The sequence below is a fragment of the Benincasa hispida genome, chromosome 10 (assembly GCF_009727055.1).
Source record: "Benincasa hispida cultivar B227 chromosome 10, ASM972705v1, whole genome shotgun sequence".
NCBI lineage: Eukaryota > Viridiplantae > Streptophyta > Magnoliopsida > Cucurbitales > Cucurbitaceae > Benincasa > Benincasa hispida.
Genome location: NC_052358.1, coordinates 5,361,083 through 5,383,390, shown reverse-complemented (window position 1 = coordinate 5,383,390; position 22,308 = coordinate 5,361,083). Strand labels below are relative to the sequence as shown.

Here is a 22,308-nt window from a genome sequence, read left to right as displayed (position 1 = left end):
TAGATTGATGTTGACGTATTTGCTAGATCTTCAATGAGGGATTTTGATATTTATTTTATATCCAAATTCTGAACCAAATTGTAAGCTCATAAACTTAAAGAAAAAAGAATGCCCAAATCTAGGAAAATAATTAAGATGTTGAAAAAGACCACATATGTAGCTGTAATATATAAAGAATTTGAATTCTTGTATCTCATTCTATTTGTTAATATATGATGTATAAGCAATTGTCAAATCATGCTGGAGAAGAAATATTATTCACAAGGTAAAGCCTTCTTTGTTCAGTTTGAGCTTTCTTTGTCCAGTTTGAGCCTTCTTTGTTCAGTTTGAGCGACCTGCAGAGATTACTCATGGAACTTGAAGACTTTTAGATCTCGGAGCTAAGATCCAAATTTCATCCTCTCAGCTTTACATTTAAACAAGTATGTGCACATGAACGAACTTATGTTGTCAACTAAAAGAATGCTTACAACATACACAACCAATATGATAGTTACCTGACTAAACTTTCGTCCTTGTATAATGTCAGCAAGGGCAAGACAAGACGCTTCTCGTGACCGCCAAAGCCTAGATCCACTTTGTGTTATTAAATCAGTTATTATAAGATCTAAATTTTCATCGATAGTTTTCTTCGAGTCATCCACTAGTGATTTCCAAATATGTGCCATTGCATCCTAGAAAATCACAAGAACGAAGATTATTTTATGCCAAACTCGTGAGGATGGGAACTTAATGAAAAAGTAGTGCACTCGTAGGACTAAGGAAATAACATATGCCAGAAACATATTAACTTTCCTCTCACCATAATGAAGTGATTTAGAAGAGGCGGCTTAAATTCAATGCCTTACCAAATATATGAATTTAGTCTGGACAAAAGCAAATAGAAAACCAAATTCCATGTTACAGTCATTATTTTTCCTATAACTATTTGAGCAATTCAGTCCTTTTCTGAAACATGATTATATAGTGAATGCATAAATAGAATCAAATTCCTTTATCATGATTTCTGCATTCTCCATAAACCGCACAAAATTCAAGCAATAAAATACTCAAAATCAAGTAACAAAATGCGCAACTACAACCACAAGAAATACATAAACTTCATTACAAAATAAAGTAGTAAAAAAAATCCCTACAATTCATCCACAACATGCCCAAATCCAGTTACACTAAGTATAGGTGTGTGTTAGTTTCAGATTTTATAAAAAGTTGGAGAGATAAGAATGTAAATCCAAAACTACTACCCTAAAGTCCTTTCACAGATAATATATATTTCTCTCCTTTAAAAAAAATGCTAATTTTATGGTCAAATTACGTTGATCAATATCGAAGTACAACAATATTAGAACGTAAAATTCATTTAAAAATTTAACAACAGAGGTATTTTTTATCATTAATATTTAAAAGTATATTTACACATCAAAGAATACTGTTGCACGCTTATACTATCGGTTAATTAATAAACATAATTATTGGTAATTAAACTAATAGACTATTTTAAACATCAAATAAGATTGAAAGAATTTAAAAGCAACTAGAAATTTCTTCTTATGTTATTAATTTTTCAAGTTTTTTCGATCACATCAAGAAATTACACTCAGTTAATAAGAACCAGTTTGCTATATAACAACCGTTGGGATGTAAATTAACGTAAAGGTACCCTGGAGTAGTTACTATCTTAGAACTTCATGTCATTAAACCCCCTAACCAAACGAAATCTCATATAATAAATCATAAGATTGAATAAAAGCACTATACAATTAATTGTTAACTCCTGAACAAGATTTATTGTTGGTTTCATCGAGGGCATGTGAGGTTGCATATGAAGTACCTGCACATTTTTGTCAGGATCATATTGGTATCGAACAAGCCTTGGAATCAATGAATGTAAATAAGGCTTCAATGCATCCTCAGCTTGCTTTGCTATCTTAGAGAACCCAAAGGCAGCACCTCTCTTGGAGTTTAAGGATGCTTGGTGGTTCGCTAGGTCCATAAACTTATAAATTAAGTCTGGTTGCCCCATCTCATTTGCCAAACTGCAAAGTTCTTTATATGTGCTTATTTTTCCTCCACTAGGATTTTCACCTATTGATTCTTGAAAAACTTCAGAGTCTTCAACTAGCTGATTAATAAATATGTGAGCCTCTGATTCACACCACCAAAAATAGAAAAAGGAGCACATTGGGAAAGGGAAAAGGAAAGGGACAAAAAAATATAAATATCAAAACATTGACTTACTTTAATTGCTCTTTTTTTCTTTCCTGAACCAGTCAGAGTGCCAACAAGAGCATTTACCAAGTTTGTCTTCATTGATGAATCACCCAATTCATACACAATGCTCATTCCCTGTGATGCCAACTCCTGTACAAGTTCATTCTGCTCGCCCAAAAGATTTAAGAAGGCTTCCTGCATTCAGATAAACACGTATATCTCTTGAATGGGGAGTGGAATGATATGATAAACTCATAAGATTGAATTTTTTTTCAATGTCAATTTTTTCTCTGAAAGGATACATAACTTTTGATTGGTATAATGAAAAGAGTATAACGCACAAAATACAAGAAAAATCAAAGATGAAACAGAAAACATAAACAATATAATCTCAAGATTACCGTGAACTAGTACAATGAAATAAAATTTTAAAAAAAGTTTGATGAAGTTTGCATCTCAAGATATATGTTTGAATTGGGGTGCTTTTACAAGTTGTAACTATGAAACTGAAAAAAGATATTTGAATTTGGTGATTTTGTTGACTTTTCAAAGGAAGATGATGAAGTTCGCAGTCGCCAGTGAGAGGCAGCCGACCATCATCTGCCTCTCATCATCGATGACCATTGAAGAGGAAGGAGAAGATGGGTAAGAGGATGAAGAAGAAGAAAGAAGAGTGGGAAAGAGAAATAAAAAAATAAAAGTAAAAAGTTTCTTTTCAAAAATGAAAAAAATATATTTTTATTTTAAAAAAATAAAAATATTACCATGTCAACTTTAGTTACATAATCTGCAGAGTGGGAGAATCGAACCTCGGTTTTTGTTACATAATAAACAGAAAATTAGAGTGAGGAACAAAAATGATACTAAATTCAAACCTTATGAATAAATCCCCGAGTTTGAAATTCATGGGCCCAAAGACAACATAATCCAAACCTCAAGGACGAAAGTGTAATTTTTTCTTTTAATGAATATTTCCCAGCTCTGTTTCACTAGTTTGAATCTTTGAGGTGGGGAGATGAATATTATTTCCTTAAATCTGCTTATTAGACACAGACCTGAATTTGTGGAAGGATTTGCTGGATGGCTGGATGATTACCACAATACATTGCAAGTGATACAAGCCAGACTGCTCCAGCACAGCGCTCTTCTTTCCTTGTACTGTATAAAAGATCATCGAACAGTTTTTTGGCAATGGAATCTCTAACCTCAGCATGAAAATTTTCCGTGGTTTCATTTGTTCCAGCTACGTTGCACTTATATTTTAGTAAATATGAGTTCACATCTCCCCCAAGAAAGTTTGATGCAGAAGAAAGAGAAGCATAATTGGTTTTGAGAATCACGTCACCAGTCACAGGAACACCGCCCCATAGGAAGGACAGAGCCTCCCCAGCAGCAAAAAGAATGTCTTCAACCTGAAATTTTTGGCAGTGCAGGAAGTTATATAATAATAAGATCTTATCATATCCAAAATAGGATGTTACATCGAAGAACTTGCCATAAGTTTTCCTCAACTAACAAGGAAACAAAATTTTATCACACAATTATTAGCACGTGAGAGAAACCAAAAGAATCTAGACTAAATGAGGATTTTATTCCCCCAGAATTTTAGTTTTTTTTTCCCCCTAAAGAAAACAAGACTTTTATTAATGAAGAAAATATTACCAGAGGAGAAATCACAGACTTCATAAGAGTAGACAGAAGAGAAAGAAAGAGCAAAACAGAAATAACAAAAAATAAAGCAAAACAATACAAACATGAACAAAATTTGTCCTAAAAGTTTTAGTTTGAACTTCAATCTCATATTTCTTACCTAGAAGTTCAATGTGATGATTATATGATCATATATATTGATATCATTAGATTAATAACACAATCTGGTGGAATGCTAAGCCACAGAGGGAGCTATTTTATTAATTTAAAATAAAATATACACAAGGAAGCTCCTACCTTTCTAAAAAGGTTAGGATAAAGAAAAAGAGGATTAAGTTACACTAGTTACCCATACGCTAAAAATAAAAATAAGCTTAGGTAAAAACTAATTATTAACTAGTCTAATAATTACAGAAAGCAAAAGTAAAAGAATTATAGGTTAATGCATAAGCCTGCATCACAATCTCTGTTTGTTAAGTGAACACAAAAGGTTATACAGATAGATTAAATTCACCTTGCACCGGCACAGATGGAAAATTAAATCCAGGGCAACATTTAGACATGTTGATGATGTTTCCTTAAAACATATATGTCCAATGGATAAAAGAATCTTCTGAATTGCATTAATATCATCACCCAACAATAGCTTGCTCAACTTGTCACGCAAAATCATCAAAACATCAACTGCATTCAGTTTACTCAAATAATTTAGTCCATAGAAAAAACCACAAGCAACAAAACCCTAGAACTGCCAACTTGGATAACAATGATTACCTGACTCAGAATTACTATTAAGTGGTGGCAATGGTATACGCAACCCTATATGACCGATGGCTTGCATTGCCACCGAGGATATTGCCGCAGTCTCAGATTTAACAATGCTAACCAAGCACTTAAGGATATCCTCGAGCAATGTCTGAGTGACCTGTGAAAATCTTAAAGTTAATGACTGCAGCTCTAGACAATAGAATGACTTCAGATTTAACATAAATTTAAGTAGAAGCCATTGTTATTAGTCTCTCTTGTTCAGAAGATATATGGGCCTAACATATGATATAATAGACGGTACAATAATAACTATAAATATGACAAAATGATGAAATTCATTGATGAGTATCTTGAACAGCCTTCTACTTCAACATTTAAATACAGTCCAGCATAAAATAATATTAGATCGAAAGAGTAATGGGTGTGTGGATAACTACACTAGCTATTCTCCTACGTCACTCACAAAAGAATCTTTTAATTTAAAAAGATGAATATGTAAAACCCCCTATCGTATTTACTTACAAAAGGAGGGGCAGAAAGGGAAACTCACACATGGATGCGGTTAAGGGGATAGTGGGAGGTGAATACACGGTTTCAACAAACAAAATAGAGGAGGAGGCCGTTGGGGGAGGGACCACGGGAGGATGAACAAAAGGGGGAGGGACCACGGGAGGATGAACAAAAGGGAGGCAGGAAGAATTTAGTGAAGGAGAGGGAAGAGTCGATCTTCATGGAGAGATTTCCAGCATCTCTCGAATTCAAAGCTGGGTCGTTTTAGTCTTAATGTTTTCTGAGTATTTCATTCATTCTTTGTTCCTTCTGTTTTTTAGTGTGAATTCTTCTGAAGTTTGTGACTGCTTAAGGAAGAAATAGTTAAATAAGAAGATCGTGCTATTTTTTATTATTCTCTATTCTTTTCTTCTTAATATATCTCTGTTTTCTTGATCGGAAGCTAGTTAGAGAGGAGGTTGAGTGTAGGTGCCTAACATTAGTGGTATCAGAGCCGCAATCCTGGGAAAAACGCGCGCCATGATACAGAAACAGTGGAAGAGAGGGTGGACATCACGGAGAAGGAGATGGCGGGGCTAAAAGACCTGTTGATGGGATTGTGCAAAAATCTCGAGAAGCTCACTGAGGAAGTCCGGGAGAGCAATGTAGCTCGAAAGAAAGAAGTGTCGATGTTAACGGAGGGAAGCAACCTCAAGGCGAAAGGAAAGGTAGAAGAAGCGGAGTCCTCTCAAATCTCAGGAGTCGGAAGCTCAGATAGAGGTAAGTACAAGCGACTTGAATTTCCTCTGTTTACAGGTGACAATCCGGAGTCATGGGTTTATCGTGCGGAGCACTACTTTGAGATACATAATCTTTCCGACACCGAGAAAGTTAAGGTAGCAGTGATTAGCTTCGCCCCCGATGAAGTCGACTGGTTCCGCTGGAGTAATAACCGAAGGGCCATCACCACGTGGGACGAATTGAAGCGGAGGTTGTTTGAACATTATCGGAAAGTAGGAGAAAGGAATCTGTGTGCACGACTTCTCAAAATTCGACAGGAAGGTTCTTACCAAGAGTATGTGAAGAAGTTTGTCAATTATTCGGCACACTTGCCGGACCTATCAAAGGAGGTTTTGAGGGATGCGTTCATGAACGGACTGGAAACGGAGTTGCAAGCTGAAGTCGTGAGTCGAAATCCTAAATCCTTGGATGACTGTATGAAGGAAGCATTGTTGGTTGATGACAGAAATATCGCCCTTAAGTTAGCATTAAAGGAAATAGGCAGTAGTGGGCTGAACCAAAGAATGGGCCTGAACGATAAGAAGGAGATGAGCGAAAAAAACCAAGGTCGGATTCAGGACAACCCCTCCATGAAGCAAGTCGCTATTCCGGTGAATCCGATATTACCCATTCCGGCGAAACCCAATTTTCCCATAAAAAAGGAGGCACCTATGAAGAGATTGAGTGACGCGGAGTTCAGAGACTGGCTGGATAAGGGGCTCTGTTTTCGTTGTAATGAAAAATACGCACCCGGGCATCGATGTAAATTCAAGAAGAATAGGCAACTGATGCTATTCATAACCAACGAAGAGGAAGAAATGGAGGAAGAAGAGTTGGCCGAAGGGGAAGAAGTGGCTGAAATGAAGAAAATTGAGGTGGGGGAAAAGGCAGAGCTATCACTGAACTCACTACTTGGGTTTTCTGCGAAGGGAACCATGAAGCTAAGAGGAGAAATCAGAGGAAAAGAGGTGGTAGTACTCATCGACTCCGATGCTACACACAACTTTATACATCATGATACAGTGAGGGAACTTGGATTGTTGTGCCTGGGCTGTGAGGGCTCTCAGCCACATGGATAGTTCAATGTGCTCATCAACGCCTGACCCTGAGATGTGGATCATCCAAGGCACATTAGCATGGCGTACTTCTCCTGTTTGAATTGGGGTTTGAAACCAAACTTCTCCTCAGAAGGATAGATGGGGCAATTCAGGTGAGATAGAAGGGAAGGGGATATGCAAGGGGGTAGAGCTCACACTACCGAACTTGACAATGAAGGCTGACTTCTTGGCTATGGAATTGGGGAGAATGAATGTAGTACTTGGGATGCCCTGATTGTGTACCACAGGATTCATGGGTATCCATTGGCCCTCTTTAACCATGGCTTTCTGGTCAGGGGAAGCTCAAGTCATGTTGAGGGGGGATCCATCCCTCACTAAAGCTGAAATATCTTTTAAAACGTTGAGTAAGCAATGGGATGAAGAAGATCTGGGGTTCTTGGTGGACTTCCAACACCTTGAGATTGAGAATTCTAAAGAGACAAAGAAGGGGGAGAAAGACCAAGTTCGATCCACTCTACCCTTCATGATCCAGGAGCGGTTGGACCAAAATCAAGATATCTTTAACTTGCCCACCTCCCTTCCTCCTAGAAGAGCAGTCGATCACAGAATAACCATCCCTTCATGATCCAATCGACGTTCGACCTTATAAGTATGGCTATGCTCAGAAAGAAGAGATAGAGAAGTTAGTCCAGGAAATGCTACAAGTCGGCTTCATTCGGCCCAGTCGAAGTCCTTACTCAAGTCCAGTATTGTTGGTGAAAAAGAAAGACGGTGGATGGCGATTTTGTGTAGACTACTGAAGGTTGAATCAAGCTACAATAGCAGACAAGTTCCCTATCCCTGTAATCGAAGAACTACTTGATGAGTTACACGGGACTATGGTTTTCTCTAAGCTTGATTTGAAGTCCGGGTACCACCAAATCCGAATAAGGGAGGAAGACATTGAGAAGACAGCATTTAGGACCCACGAAGGACACTACGAGTTCTTGGTTATGCCGTTTGGGCTCACTAATGCACTTGCAACATTCCAATCTCTCATGAATCAGGTTTTTAGACCATTCTTACACCGTTTTATACTTGTGTTTTTTTATGACATTTTGGTTTATAGTCCAGATATTTCATCCCACGAGACTCATTTGGGGGTTGTATTCAATGTGCTAAGGGATAACCAACTATTTGCTAATCAAAAGAAGTGTGTTTTCTGCCAAGAAAGGATTCAATACTTAGGGCATTGGATCTCACAGCAAGGGGTTGAAGCAGATGGGGAGAAGATCCAAGCTATGGTAAACTGGCCGTGTCCCACAAATGTAACTGAATTGAGAAGATTTTTGGGCTTAACTGGGTACTACCGTCGATTTGTCAAGGGGTACAGCACCAGAGCAGCTCCCTTAACGAGATTACTCAAGAAAAATAGTTTCAATTGGGATGAAGCAGCCACCCGAGCCTTTGAGGATTTGAAGCAGCAGATGATATTGTGCCCTATTCTCGCATTACCGGATTTCAATCAACCTTTCATCATAGAAACTGATGCCTCAGGGACGGGGGTGGGAGCTGTGCTAACTCAAGGGGACAAGCCAATCGCCTTCTTCAGTCAAAAGCTCTCACAACGGACACAAAATAAGTCGATCTATGAGAGGGAATTAATGGCAGTGGTGTTAGCTGTCCAAAGGTGGAGACATTATTTGTTAGGGGGAAGATTCACGATAATATCAGATCAAAAGGCATTGAAATTTCTAGTAGAACACAGGGAAGTGCAACCACAATTCCAGCGCTGGTTAACCAAGCTCCTAGGATATGATTTTGAGATCCTTTACCAACCGGGACTGATGAATAAGGCAGCTGATGCCCTTTCACGTGTGCAATTCCCCTCAAAACTCCTCAGCTTGTACTCTTCAGCAGTGGACTGAGGAAAAGAAAGCAAAAGCGATTCCCGTAGTAGCGGCAAGCAAAATGGGAGCAGCCTAAACTGTGAAAACGGGGTTGTGGGAGAGCAATACAAGCATCGTGCTGCTAGGCGAAGCAATGGAGTGTTGCACCCTAGATGGCGAGAGTCCAGTAGCCGAAAGCAACACTAGCTTACGCTCTGACCCGAGTAGCATGGGGCACGTGGAATCCCGTGTGAATCAGCAAGGACCACCTTGCAAGGCTAAATACTCCTGGGTGACCGATAGTGAAGTAGTATCGTGAGGGAAGGGTGAAAAGAACCCCCATCGGGGAGTGAAATAGAACATGAAACCGTAAGCTTCCAAGTAGTGGGAGGAGACCAGGACTCTGACTGCGTGCCTGTTGAAGAATGAGCCACTTGCCAACGGAATAAGTTGGAGTCTCTAACACCTGCAGGACTGCTGCAACCACTGCCCATTCCCAAACTAACTTTGGAAGAATGGACAATGGACTTCATTGAAGGACTTCCGAGAGCAGGGGGCTTCGATTCCATTTTGGTGGTAGTAGATAGGCTAAGCAAATATGGGCATTTCATTCCTTTGAAACACCATTTTTCAGCTAAACAGGTGGCTGAAACCTTTATTCAAGAAATCATCAAGCTTCATGGCATCCCTAAGTCGATTACCACGGATAGGGATAAGATATTCTTGAGTAACTTCTGGAGGGAGATATTCACAGCCTTGGGAACCAAGTTGAGAAGAAGCACGGCTTTCCATCCTCAAACGATGGCCAAACGGAGCGAGTAAACCGCTGTCTAGAGACATATCTGAGGTGTTTCTGCAATGAACAACCCATTAGATGGAATAAATGGCTGTCTTGGGCAGAGTATTGGTATAACACTACCTTCCATGTGTTTATAAGAACCACACCCTTCCAAGCAATCTATGGTAATGCCCCCCCACCGCTAGTGCACTATGGAGAAACAAAGTCAACTAATGGCAGTGTGTACAGGCTCTTAAAGGATCGGGACCTAGCCTTGAACGCGCTCAAAAAGAATTTAGTAATAGCGCAAAACAGAATGAAGAAGCAAACTGACCAGCATAGGCGGGAGTTGAAATTTGAGATAGGGGAAGAAGTCTTCCTCAAACTACGGCCTTATCGACAGCGTTCATTCCAAGAAAAAGTGAGAAGCTATCCCCTAGATTTTTTGGTCCTTATCAAGTATCCAAGAAGATAGGAGAAGTGGCATACCGTTTGAATCTACCACCTGAAGCAGCTATACACAATGTGATTCATGTCTCTCAACTCAAGAAAAAGTTGGGCAAATCACAACAGGTACAACACTTACCACCTATGCTAACCGAAGATTTTGAGCTACAAGTTGCCCTTGAAGTTGTGTTAGGAGTAAGGTGGAATGGAGAGCTGAATACACAAGAATGGCTAGTAAAGTGGAAGGGTCTTCCGGATAGTGTGGCTATGTGGGAATCAGCATCGAACATAAGACAACAATTTCTATCATTCCACCTTGAGGACAAGGTGCATTTTGAGAGGAGCGGTAATGTAAAACCCCCTATAATATTTACTTACAAAAGGAGGGACAGAAAGGGAAACTCACACATGGATGCGGTTAAGGGGATAATGGGAGGTGAATACACGATTTCAACAAACAAAATAAAGGAGGAGGCCGTTGGGGGAGGGACCACGGGAGGATGAACAAAAGGGGGAAGGCTGGAACGAAGGAGGCAAGAAGAATTTAGTGAAGGAGAGGGAAGAGTCGATCTTCATGGAGAGATTTCTAGCATCTCTCGAATTCAAAACTGGGTCGTTTTAGTCTTAATGTTTTCTGAGTATTTCATTCATCTTTTTTTTCCTTCTGTTTTCTAGTGTGAATTCTTCTGAAGTTTGTGACTGCTTAAGGAAGAAATAGTTCAATAAGAAGATCGTGCTATTTTTTATTATTCCCTGTTCTTTTCTTCTTAATACATCTCTGTTTTCTTGATCGGAAGCTGGTTAGAGAGAAGGTCGAGTGTAGGTGCCTAACAGAATATCAATAGGGGACAAAGGAACACAATGCTTCTTGTTATAATTCTATAATTAGGATTTTCCATTCTTGTAAATATTTTGTGATATTTTCCTCTTCTATGCTTTGTACTCTTGTATATATTCATATCTTTGGTGAATGAATAAAGCATTTTGATTCTTTCTCAAACCTAAGAGTTTTACATGGTATCAGAGCTCTCTAAATAAACTTAGGGTTTTTGTGAACCTTAGGGTTTGAGAATTTAGAACCCATTTGTGATACATTTAGGGTTTTGTGGAGAGGTGAATTTACTCACAGTCGCCGTCTTCAGTTCGTTCTCCGTCGTTAGTCGCGCCGCTGAAAAAAAAAAAGGTTGTTTTTTTCGACACCGCCCAACCGCCGATCTACAAAATCCCCAAAGTCCGGTTGCCATCTGACCAGCGCGTGAGGCTCACGCGCCGCTTATTCCAGCCTGCTGTCCGTCCACGCGCTAGCGTGTGTGGTCGCGTGCGCCGCAGTTTTTCGTCTGTCTTCAGTGGGTTTCCTCAGTGTTGTTGGCTCTTCTTTGTGGTGAGTTTGTTTGGGATATATAGATATACTCATTGCTTGTGTAGACATCTCTTCGGTAAATTAGGGTTTGATTCTTTGCTGTCCGGTGTCTACTTTTTGAGGTAATGGCTGATAAGAAACCAGTAATGTCTAAGATTGTTCCTATGGTGTCAAAAGTAACTGAACACAAGTTGAATGGATCCAACTACTATTCATGGAAATCAAATCGAGGAGGTGGTGTTTGCTATTATTGTCATAAACCTGGCCATACGAAACGTGAATGCAGAAGATTGCTGAATAAGGTCAGAGGATGCCATCACCCTCTGCACATGTCGCCTCTACTCCTAATAATCTTGACAAGTCAATTATGATTTCTGCAGAGGAGTTTGCTAAATTTCAGCAGTATCAAGAGTCATTGAGGGCATCATCTTCTACTCCCATTACGACCATCGCAGAGACAGGTAACATTTCTAAATGCCTTCTTTCCTCCACGTCAAAATGGGTCATTGACTCTGGCGCTACAGATCATATGTCAAGTAACCCCAGTTTATTCTCTGCCCTTTGTACATCTACCTCTTCACCTAATGTCACTATGGTTGATGGAACCTCCACTCCTGTTTTAGGATCAGGAACCGTCCATCTCACTGAATCAATTTCTTTGTCATCCGTTTTAAATTTACCAAATTTCTTGTTTAATTTGATTTCGGTCAGTAAACTCACTCGTAATCTTCATTGTTGTGTCTCCTTTTTTCCTGGTTATTGCTTATTTCAAGATCTTATGACGAAACAGACTATTGAGAAAGGGCAGGAAGTTGGAGGTCTTTACATCTTTGAACCACAAACACCTACGGCCATCACATGCTCTAGCGTGTCGTCTCCCTTTGAAGAGCATTGTCGTTTGGGTCATCCATCTATCTCTGTGTTGAAGAGTCTTCATCCACAACTTCAACATTTGTCTTCTTTTGATTGTGAGTCATGTCAGTTTGCTAAATTTCATCGTTTGAGTTCGTATCCTCGAGTCAATAAACGAGCTAGTGCTCCTTTTGAATTAATCCATTCTGATGTTTGGGGTCCCTGTCCTGTTGAGTCCAAAAGAGGGTTTAGGTATTTTGTTACATTTGTCGATGACTATTCTCGTGTTACGTGGTTATATTTAATGAAAAGTCGTTCTGAGTTACTTTCTTATTTTCATAACTTCCATGCCGAAATTCAAACTCAGTTTAGTGGTATTCTTAAAATCCTACGGAGTGATAATGCTAAGAAATATCTCTCTCATACACTCAAGTCTTATTTAGATGCCCATGGCATTCTTCATCAATCTTCTTGTGTTGATGCTCCATCTCAAAATGGGGTTGCAGAACGAAAGAATCGTCATCTCCTTGAGGCAGCCAGAGCTTTTGATGTTTCAGATGCATGTTCCAAAATCCTTTTGAGCTGATGCTGTTTCCACAACTTGTTTCTTAATAAATCGCATGCCCTCTTCCATTCTTAAGGGTGAGATACCTTTTCGTACTTTATGTTCCAAGCAACATTTGTTTCTCATTCAACCTAGAATATTTGGTTGTACCTGCTTTGTTCGGGATGTTCAGCCTCAGCATACCAAGCTGGATCCAAAGTCCTTAAAATGTATTTTCTTTGGTTATTCCCGTGTCTAAAAGGGGTATCGGTGTTATTGTCCTAGTCTAAATAAATATTTAGTCTCTCCTGATATCACGTTTTTTTAATATACCCCATTCTTTTCATCACCGTCTTTCTCTTCGAATAAGAGTCAGGGGGAGCATAAGGAATTAGAGGATGATTTCCTTGTCTACACAGTTATTTCTCCTTCCGATCCTCTTCCTAATTCATCTCTTCCTGTGGCTACCTCTACTCTTCCTCCCATCGTTAAGGTCTATACTCGACAACAACCTCCTCCAGTTCCATGCCCTGTACCAGAGTCTTCTTCATCATTGGATCCAGAAACGGGTGATGATCTTCCTATTGCTCTTCGTAAAGGTAAACGTACTTGTGCTCATCCTATTTCCTCTTTTGTTTCATATAACCATTTGTCACCTTCCACATGTTCATTCATTGCATCCTTAGAGTCTGTATCCATCTCGAAAACTATTCATGAGGCTTTGTCTCATCCTGGTTGGTATGCCGCAATGGTGGAGGAGATGACTCCCTTAGATGATAATTATACTTAGGATTTAGTTTCTCTCCCTGCAGGAAAGAAGGCTATCGGTTGCAAATGGGTGTTTGCAATTAAAGTCAATCCTAATGGTTCTGTTGCTTGATTAAAAGTGCGCCTCATAGCGAAAGGCTACGCACAAACTTATGGCGTTGACTATGCTGATACTTTTTCTCCTATAGCCAAAATGACATCTGTGAGGTTGTTTATTTCATTAGCTTCAATCAATCATTGGCCTTTACATCAGCTTGATATTAAAAATGCATTTCTTCATGGTGATCTTCAAGAAGAGGTGTATACGGAGCAACCACCGGGGTTTGTCGCTCAGGGGGAGAATGGAACGGTGTGTCGCCTTCGTAAATCCTTGTATGGATTAAAGCAGAGCCCACGAGCTTGGTTTAGTAAATTTAGTCAGGTGATTGAAAGCTTTGGAATGCGGAAGAGCAGGTCAGATCTTTCAGTCTTTTTTAAGAGATCTGAGAGTGGTGTCATCTTGTTAGTCGTATATGTGGATGATATTGTGATTACTGGTGATGATGCTTTAGGTATCCCGTCTCTAAAAACCTTTCTTCATAGTCAATTCCATACAAAAGATTTGGGCATGTTAAAATACTTCTTACGAATTGAGGTAATAAGAAGCTAGAAAGGAATTCTATTATCACAGAGAAAATATGTACTTGACTTGTTGACTGAAACAGGAAAGCTAGGGGCTAAGCCATGTAGTATCTCAATGATGCCCAACCTACAGCTTACAAAAGATGGAGAATTGCTAAAAGATCCTGAAAGATATAGGAGGTTAGTGGGAAAACTTAATTACCTTACAGTGACTCGACCCAACATAGCCTATTCAGTAAGTATTGTGAGTCAGTACATGTCATGCCCTACAGTTGTTCATTGGGCTGCATTGGAACAAATTCTTTGTTATTTGAAGGCTGCTCCCGGGCTTGGTTTATTATATAAGGATTATGGTCATCTAATATTGAATGTTTCTCAGACACCGATTAGGCAAGATCTAAAGAAGACAGAAGATCAACCTCAGGGTATTGTGTTTTTGTTGTGGTAATTTGATTTCTTGGAAGAGTAAGAAGCAAAATGTGGTGTCACGTTCAAGTGCAGAATCAAAATATAGAGCAATGACACAATCTGTGTGTGAATTGATTTGGATATATGAACTTCTTGTTGAGTTGGGATTTGAAATCACCACACCGACAAAGTTGTGGTGTGATAATCAAACAGCACTTCATATTGCTTCTAATCCAGTTTTTCATGAAAGGACTAAACATTATTGAAGTTGATTGCCATTTTGTACGTGAGAAAATTCAACAAGGGTTGGTATCTACAGGATATGTGAAAACTGGAGAACAATTAGCAGATATCTTCACAAAAGCATTGGATGGAAAATGTATAGATTATCTATGTAACAAGTTGGGCATGATTAACATATATGCTCCAACTTGAGGGGGAGTGTTATAATTCTATAATTAGGGTTTTCCATTCTTGTAAATATTTTGTGATATTTTCCTTTTTTATGCTTTGTACTCTTGTACATATTCATATCTTTGGTGAATGAATAAAGCATTCGGATTCTTTCTCAAACCTAAGGGTTTCATACTTCTCATGGTTAAAAGGAAAACTCATCCGACTTTCTGGTTTCTAAGCCACTCATGTATTTGATGGGGGAAAAAAAAAATTTGTTTAGGATAAATTTCTGGACAATGAGATATTGAGCACAATAAGCTTTATTCCAACATCTGGGCTTCTATAGCAACTAATTTTCAAGGCATCTGTTATTTGTCTTATAACGAATGTATTTACTTGTCAGATGTGGTTCTGCACCTTTTTTCCGAAGGTCAAGGTGATAGCCCGCAATCTAAGATTTTCAGTTTCTAAATTAAAGTTAACTTTTCATAAAAAGAAAAAAAGGAAGAAACTAGAGAATAATAAGGATATTGATGAAGAATGTACAAATAACAGCGCATAATCCCATCAATAACTAAAAACAAGGATTACAATGCAACTAGAAGCTTGATGTTTAATGTTTAATCAAGTTCTAAGCTGGCATTTTCAGCAGCTGCTTCATGTTCAATCAAGTTCTAAGCTGGGAGTTCTTCGTGTTTTAAATTGTTCATAGCTGGAGTTGTCTGGGAAGCTTGATGTTCTATCCCTATGATTTTTGTTTTTTCTTTATTGTCATTTGGATGCATTAGTTCTCATATTCGTTGTTTTTCATCTGTTCTTGAACTATCTGTTTCCCCATATTTTGAGTATTAGCCTCTTTTTATTATATCAATGAAAAATTTTGCTTCCTTTAAAAAAATGAAAACAAAATACAACTAGATGTCCAATCTTAAAAGAAAAAGAATAGAAGTATAAAACAAGAAAACAAACGTTCCATTGATTAATACAAACCTGAAGGAATATATTGACAATCTCTAGAATAAAAACCCAAGATACAGAGGTAATTTTATGCAACATGGCAAATTCATCTCCCATTCAGCAACAAAAACTTGTATCTTCCTATCAGAAGAAAGAAGGGGGGGAAACCACACACACACAAAATATGGATGGGCAACACTTTTTGTTAGGGAGAGAGAGAAATTAATCAACTTACTATTGGTGCTTTGGAAACACAATCTGCAGTAACAAATCCTATAGCACATAGCACTCCATGCTGAGTCTCAAACCTGCAGAATAAACAAAATGAAAAATAAACTCGACATACAAAAGACAGAAATATGACATTTTTTTTTTCCTACATAAGAGACAAACACAAATCTTAAATCTCCATTTTCATCTAGTACTTGCACCTTAAATTATGTGCTCCATTAATTGAGGTCAATAGTTCCTCGATAACAGCTGATGATGCAGATATTGTCAGTGCAGAAGAAGCTATTCCAAGTAAGCGTGCGGCAGATTCACGAGTATCGATATCAATGTGACTAAGAAAGCTCTTTATCCAGGAAACCTTCAATGCATAATGTTTTGATATCACCTGCAAGAATAACCACACCAGTGCAAGAACTTCAAGCAGAGGGAAAAGATGAATATGACTGAAGATAGTTTTAAGAAAAAGCAAACCACCTCTGGTAAATAAGATCCAACGGTAATCAATGCCTTGAAAGCAGTAGAATGCAACTCAACAGAGCCTTCATATGCCATAGCGTGTTCTAAAAATTGACACATTGTTTCCACAGAAGACTCAGTAGATGATGCTTCAGAAGAATCATCTTGCTGCAACTCTGCCTCGAAGCATTCTAGCAAAAATTGTATCATCGCGATGTATGTTTGAGATGGAAAAAGAACCTGTTGTTCCCTCAACTCAGTTGAACATAACAACATTGGCTGCTGCTTAATAATGTAATCTAGCATGACCCCAAATTTTGGATATTTAACGTCATGAGTTTGAGTTGTACTTCGGCCTTCACCTTTTGCTCCAAAGAGGCCCTCAAGGGCCATTTCCCTAAAACAAGGAAAGAGTAATTTTCCCATCTTTCACTTCAAGATTCTTTTCTTCATTTGAAATAGAAATATTTTGATTAACCTAAAGAAGATTCCCATCCTAAAAGCAATCAAAAAACCAATAGACGTATCGCACAGACTAACCTAAAGAAGAGCACACAATAAAACATGCCACACCAGACTTACACCACCCCTGAGCCCAACTTGATAATCTAACTAGGCAAAAACCAAGATTTAGACCACTCATCATTTTCAATTCAACAACAACAACAACAAAAAAAAAAAAAAAAAAAAAAAAAAAAAAAAAAGACACACCAATTGAATAAAAAAGGAACTCCATTCAGCAAAAATATCTGAAGCAGAATAATTGTTGACAAGAATCACCACACCAAGAAGCCTTTGGCTGCTTGATAAAATCATACAATTCTGATCACAATAAATACATCGTAAAATCATACAATTCTGAGAGTTGAATGGAAAGAAACCATGTATTTTTCAGAGTTCTTCTCAAAGTCCATACTATATTTATGACTTGATTATCTAATGTCCTCTTCATGGTGCTTCTTATCGAAGAAGTTTGAAGGTTTCTTGATTCAAAACATTTATTGCAATTGACCGGTTTTCATTTATCCCTCATAATTCCGTTTCCTTTAACTTTTGCTGATGTTCTAAGTTTTTTTGTTTTTGTTTTTAGTACTTTTTGCATCTCCAAGTATTAAACAATGACTTTTTTTTATAAGAAACGGAAAGGTATATTCACCAAAAAGCCAACAAAAACAACTCTTAGGTTGAGTAAATATGACTTCTTTACAAAATATATGAACATATCATATTTACAAAATACTTTTGCATCTCCAAGTATTATTAACATATCATATTTACAAAATATTTTTGCATCATATTAAACAACTCTTAGGTTTGAGAAAGAATCAGAATACACTATTCATTCACCAAAGATATGAATATATACAAGTGTACAAAGCATAGAAAAGGAAAATATCACAAAATATTTACAAGAATGGAAAACCTAACTATAGAATTATAACATTTATTAATATATCATATTTTTATCTCATTTTCTTCACCTTTTATATAATATATTGTCCATTTAAATATATTTTCTTATATTATTTAATTAAAAGTAAAATTACTAATGTTGAGCTCAATTAATAATAAAAATGATTAAGTGTTAGATTATAATTAGTATGCATTCATTAAATGCATTAACTGGTTAATTTTAATAATAAAATTATTAAAATATTTATAGTTATAACTAAAATATTGAATATTTATAATTATAATTATAATCTTCAAATATTTATAATTAAAATTATTATTGATTCATAATTAATTAATTTTTTTATTGATATATTGAATATTATTTATTCTTTAAATTATCAACCTAATTACAATTATAATAAGATTTTCATGCTTAATTTCATAAATTAAACACACAATTTTTGTTCACAAAATTCTGATAGCATTCCCATGCACAACCAAACATAGCCATCTTTGATTATCATACATCCTATCTCAGACATCTTATTCTCAGACATCCTTTATTCTCAGGTATCTAGAAATCCTTAAACCAAACGGCCCCTAAAGGTCAAGAACAATTCCAACACTGCCCTTCAATTCGTGCTCTTTAGTGTAAGTTCCTCCAGTCTCAGTATCAAACTTGACTACCAACTAGCAACGAAGGCAGATTGATTTGGAAACTAGGGCTATTACCTCGTCGTAGGCAATTTAAATTCGGAGGAACCAAAGAGAAAATATATAACGAGCCTTGGAAGAATTATTAAGTTTTATTCAATTCAATAGTTCATTTTGATTTTCTTAGCCTATATTCTACTGTGATGTCCATAAATTTTTGCTAAAATTGGAGGTTACCATACTTGTAGAGATTTGCATACTTTGTGAGTATTTCTGTATTTCTGCTATTCAGTGCGTCTTTAAACATTTTGTACTCCATGATTTTAATGGAAGTTTGATGTCTTTATCCAAAAAAAATTCAGAACTTCTTTTAAAAGTTGTCATTTTCTTTTTATCTGCCTACATTAGTGAGTATGAGCAATATGTGCTCATATATAGCACCGAAAACATTGTCCGCATATTAATTTAGCATCCCATGCCATGGATATGGAACTTAACATTTCAAAATGGAGTGGCAAGGGTACCTAATGTCCAGTTTGGAATCTGCTGCAGCAAGCATACAAATAAACCTACTTGGACAATGTTGCGAATGAAACAACTTTGTTGCCCATCTCACAGCACAGAACCGCACTTCACCTTCTTCCTGTTTCGCATTATGGAATTAGACATCATTTCAGAAGCAATAAGAAACTAATGACACTTGATTACAAGAAAGAAAAAGGGAAGCAAAAAATAGATGTAAACTTATACCTCCTGAGAATTTTTAAGAAGAAGGGTCTCTAACTCGTTCAACACAGTAGTTGAAGCCTCCTGTGGATCAGATATGGAATAATGATATAAATTTTTCTTTCTAATGAACAACCAAACTTTCAATGAGAAAAAGAAAAAAAGAATACAAAGGCATCCAAGAAAATCATGCCCATAAAAAGGGAGTCAAACTAAAGAAAAGAGCTACTGTCAACTAAAATGATACCTAAAGAGTAATTAGATGTTATGGTCTTTTTAGGAGGGGGCTCTACCCCTGGGCCCTTGATTGTTCTCTTTCCTCCTTTTTGAATATATCTTTTTTTGTGTTTCTTATTAAAAAGTAAAAAAAAAAATAGATAAGAACTTCGTGTGGTAACCTTGCCATCAAAGCCTAAGTAAAACATAGAACCTAACAAGGGACTGAACATAACTCGAGTCTCTAACAACCTCCAAAGGTCCTATTAATGTTCCCCTCTCATAGACCCTACATGTGCATAGACACACACTTGCCACAAAAACCTACCCTTCTCTAGAAAAGAGAGATGGAGAAGAAACTCTTTCAGCATCCCTCTACAACCCTTGTGTCTAGCAAGCTGGAGACCATACATTTCAAAGAAAACAACCACAAACTGTCTGCGGAAAGTTGCACCTCCAAAAGATATGGTCAAGGTCTTCCTCCGCCCTTCGACAAAGCATGCAACAGAACGACCGTACCCAACTAGGCATCTTTCTCGATTACTAATCCAAGGTGTTTACTCTTTCATGACTGACCTGCCACACGAAAATCTAGCCTTCTTTGTACTTTTCACCTTCTGTTGGCGGGTAGAGGAAGAGGGATTCACTGAACAACAAAAGAGTGAACTGCAAGAAAAGCCCTTAGGCTCTAAAGATGAATATCCCTTCTACTAGGTCTACACTCAAACTCCCCAATTAATTGATAAAATAGCTATAATATTTGTCATTTCTTTATCAGACAATGAACGACGAAATCCTCAGTAAAGAAGAAGAGCTCCTAGAAAGATATTTGACAACTGCCACAAAATGATTTTTAAAAAAAAAAAAAAGAAAACACACTTTTCATTGAATTAATGGAAAGAGACAAAGTCTCAAGGTACAAAGTACAAATCTAGTGGGTCAGGAAGTGTCCCCGAGTATCTCAACTAGGTTGACACCCCCTCAGTACCCTCATCATGTCCAAACTGCCACAAAAATGATTTGAACTTAAGAATTTATCTCCCAACCACTTATTGGCCCAAAATTAACTATCCCCCGTCACCCATAGAACATTGAACAAAGTAACAACAGGTAGGAAGATCAATGGAAATTTCCAAAACTTTGGGTGCTTTTGACTTCACCCGATGTCCACTCGAAAGGGTGAGGGCTAGCCCATTACTTTCCAGCATATAACATTCATTTCATAATTCTGAATTCCATGATCAAAATTTCTTCATCTTGTTAAAATTTGAGCCCATTTATGCAAGTAATTTCATGCTAACACTTTCTAACGATGGACTATTTATCAATATCTTAGAGCAACCTTATATGCAGCAGCAAGCAAATTGGTCGCCTCTTGAACAACAAAACGAAGAGATGAGTCCTCCGTCTTCAAAGCATCAAAAAGACGAATGGCCATGTCAGTTTTATCTCTGCAATTAGTGAAAACAGAAATCAGCTTTTATGTTGTTATGCTACCTCTAAACCAGACAGCTTCAAAAATACAAGAAATACAAGAACACTAACAGATAGAAATATATATTGCAATATTAATGAAGAAACAATATCATTACCTTTCGAGAGGGCTACTCTCTCCCAAATCCCCATAATGGAAATTCCTTCTAAAATGTTCACACCTTGCTCCCAACCCGCTCCTTCTATTCATAACTAAAAACCCTAACAAACTCCTTAGCTAATTACTTCTATGCAACTACTAATAATCCCAATATTTCCCTAACTAAGGATCTTGCAAATGTTTTCAAAGATTTATTCCAAACTGCTGAAGGAAAATACATGGAAGAAGCCACAGAGTCGAACATCAATGAAATTCGGACCACCAAGTATAGACTGAGAGGCTATATAACCTGAATAGTTGAGGCATGCGCTGAGCAAGCAATCCAATTGCTTGAAAAGCAAAGGTTTTCGTGTCTCTCGTAGTAGAATCTGGTAAAATGCGTGAACTACATCAATTTAGGTATGGTCCTACTCCTACAATTTCAATTATTGGAAACGTATAAAAGACATAAATAACATAAAATGTGATAGCTTCATTAGTATGGACCTGATACTGATTTTGAATACCCGTCAAGTGACTTCAGAATTCCATTAAGTATAAGAGGGCTCATAAGCTTAAGTTGATCGCTGTTTGCCTGCAACATTTTCTTATATGAACTAAATTGGGCAAAATACACATTACAGATAGAGAAGCAATGAAGAATACAAGGTGGCAACGGATTCCAGTATCATGAGGTGAGAAATGAGTCTCTAACATGACTTATCTTACAGTCAGTTGTTTTCATCAATTTGACAGACTTAAAATCCTATGAGTCAATAATTTGTTTCTTAATTAAATAAATAAATAAATACAGCCCAAATGGATGACGGATCCATGTTTCACAACTACAAATGGAAGGTTGAAATTACAAGGAGTGCAGCTGAAGAGTGGTACACGAGCAGCACAGTGTGACATGTGAAGAGAAATCAGAAGTAGAAGCAGCGCTTAGATTCAAAAGTGGTAGACATGATTTACCAGTTGTCTTGAGAATTGGAATCAGCTCATTGTTTTAGTAAAAGCATGAAGAAGTTGATCATTTCTTCCAACCAGTTTTATATTCTATGGCCAATTTAGACCAAACTGTGTTCTTGGAAGAAATAAG

General features: G+C 37.5%; 1 protein-coding gene across 1 annotated transcript in view; it reads right to left on the bottom strand.

Annotated features, from left to right (window-relative positions):
• The window catches only part of LOC120089274 (proteasome adapter and scaffold protein ECM29), a 57,649-nt gene that overhangs the window by 24,740 nt on the left and 10,601 nt on the right, over window positions 1-22,308 (bottom strand). The window contains exons 10-23 of the mRNA XM_039046693.1: window positions 21,714-21,801; window positions 21,517-21,595; window positions 20,976-21,084; window positions 19,442-19,501; window positions 19,216-19,334; window positions 16,661-17,039; window positions 16,387-16,571; window positions 16,191-16,263; window positions 4,636-4,786; window positions 4,376-4,545; window positions 3,267-3,623; window positions 2,239-2,406; window positions 1,832-2,122; window positions 498-674 (exon numbers count right to left, since the gene is read on the bottom strand). Coding sequence (XP_038902621.1) covers window positions 498-674; window positions 1,832-2,122; window positions 2,239-2,406; window positions 3,267-3,623; window positions 4,376-4,545; window positions 4,636-4,786; window positions 16,191-16,263; window positions 16,387-16,571; window positions 16,661-17,039; window positions 19,216-19,334; window positions 19,442-19,501; window positions 20,976-21,084; window positions 21,517-21,595; window positions 21,714-21,801 — 2,406 coding nt within the window. The remainder of the gene's footprint in view (window positions 1-497; window positions 675-1,831; window positions 2,123-2,238; window positions 2,407-3,266; window positions 3,624-4,375; window positions 4,546-4,635; window positions 4,787-16,190; window positions 16,264-16,386; window positions 16,572-16,660; window positions 17,040-19,215; window positions 19,335-19,441; window positions 19,502-20,975; window positions 21,085-21,516; window positions 21,596-21,713; window positions 21,802-22,308) is intronic.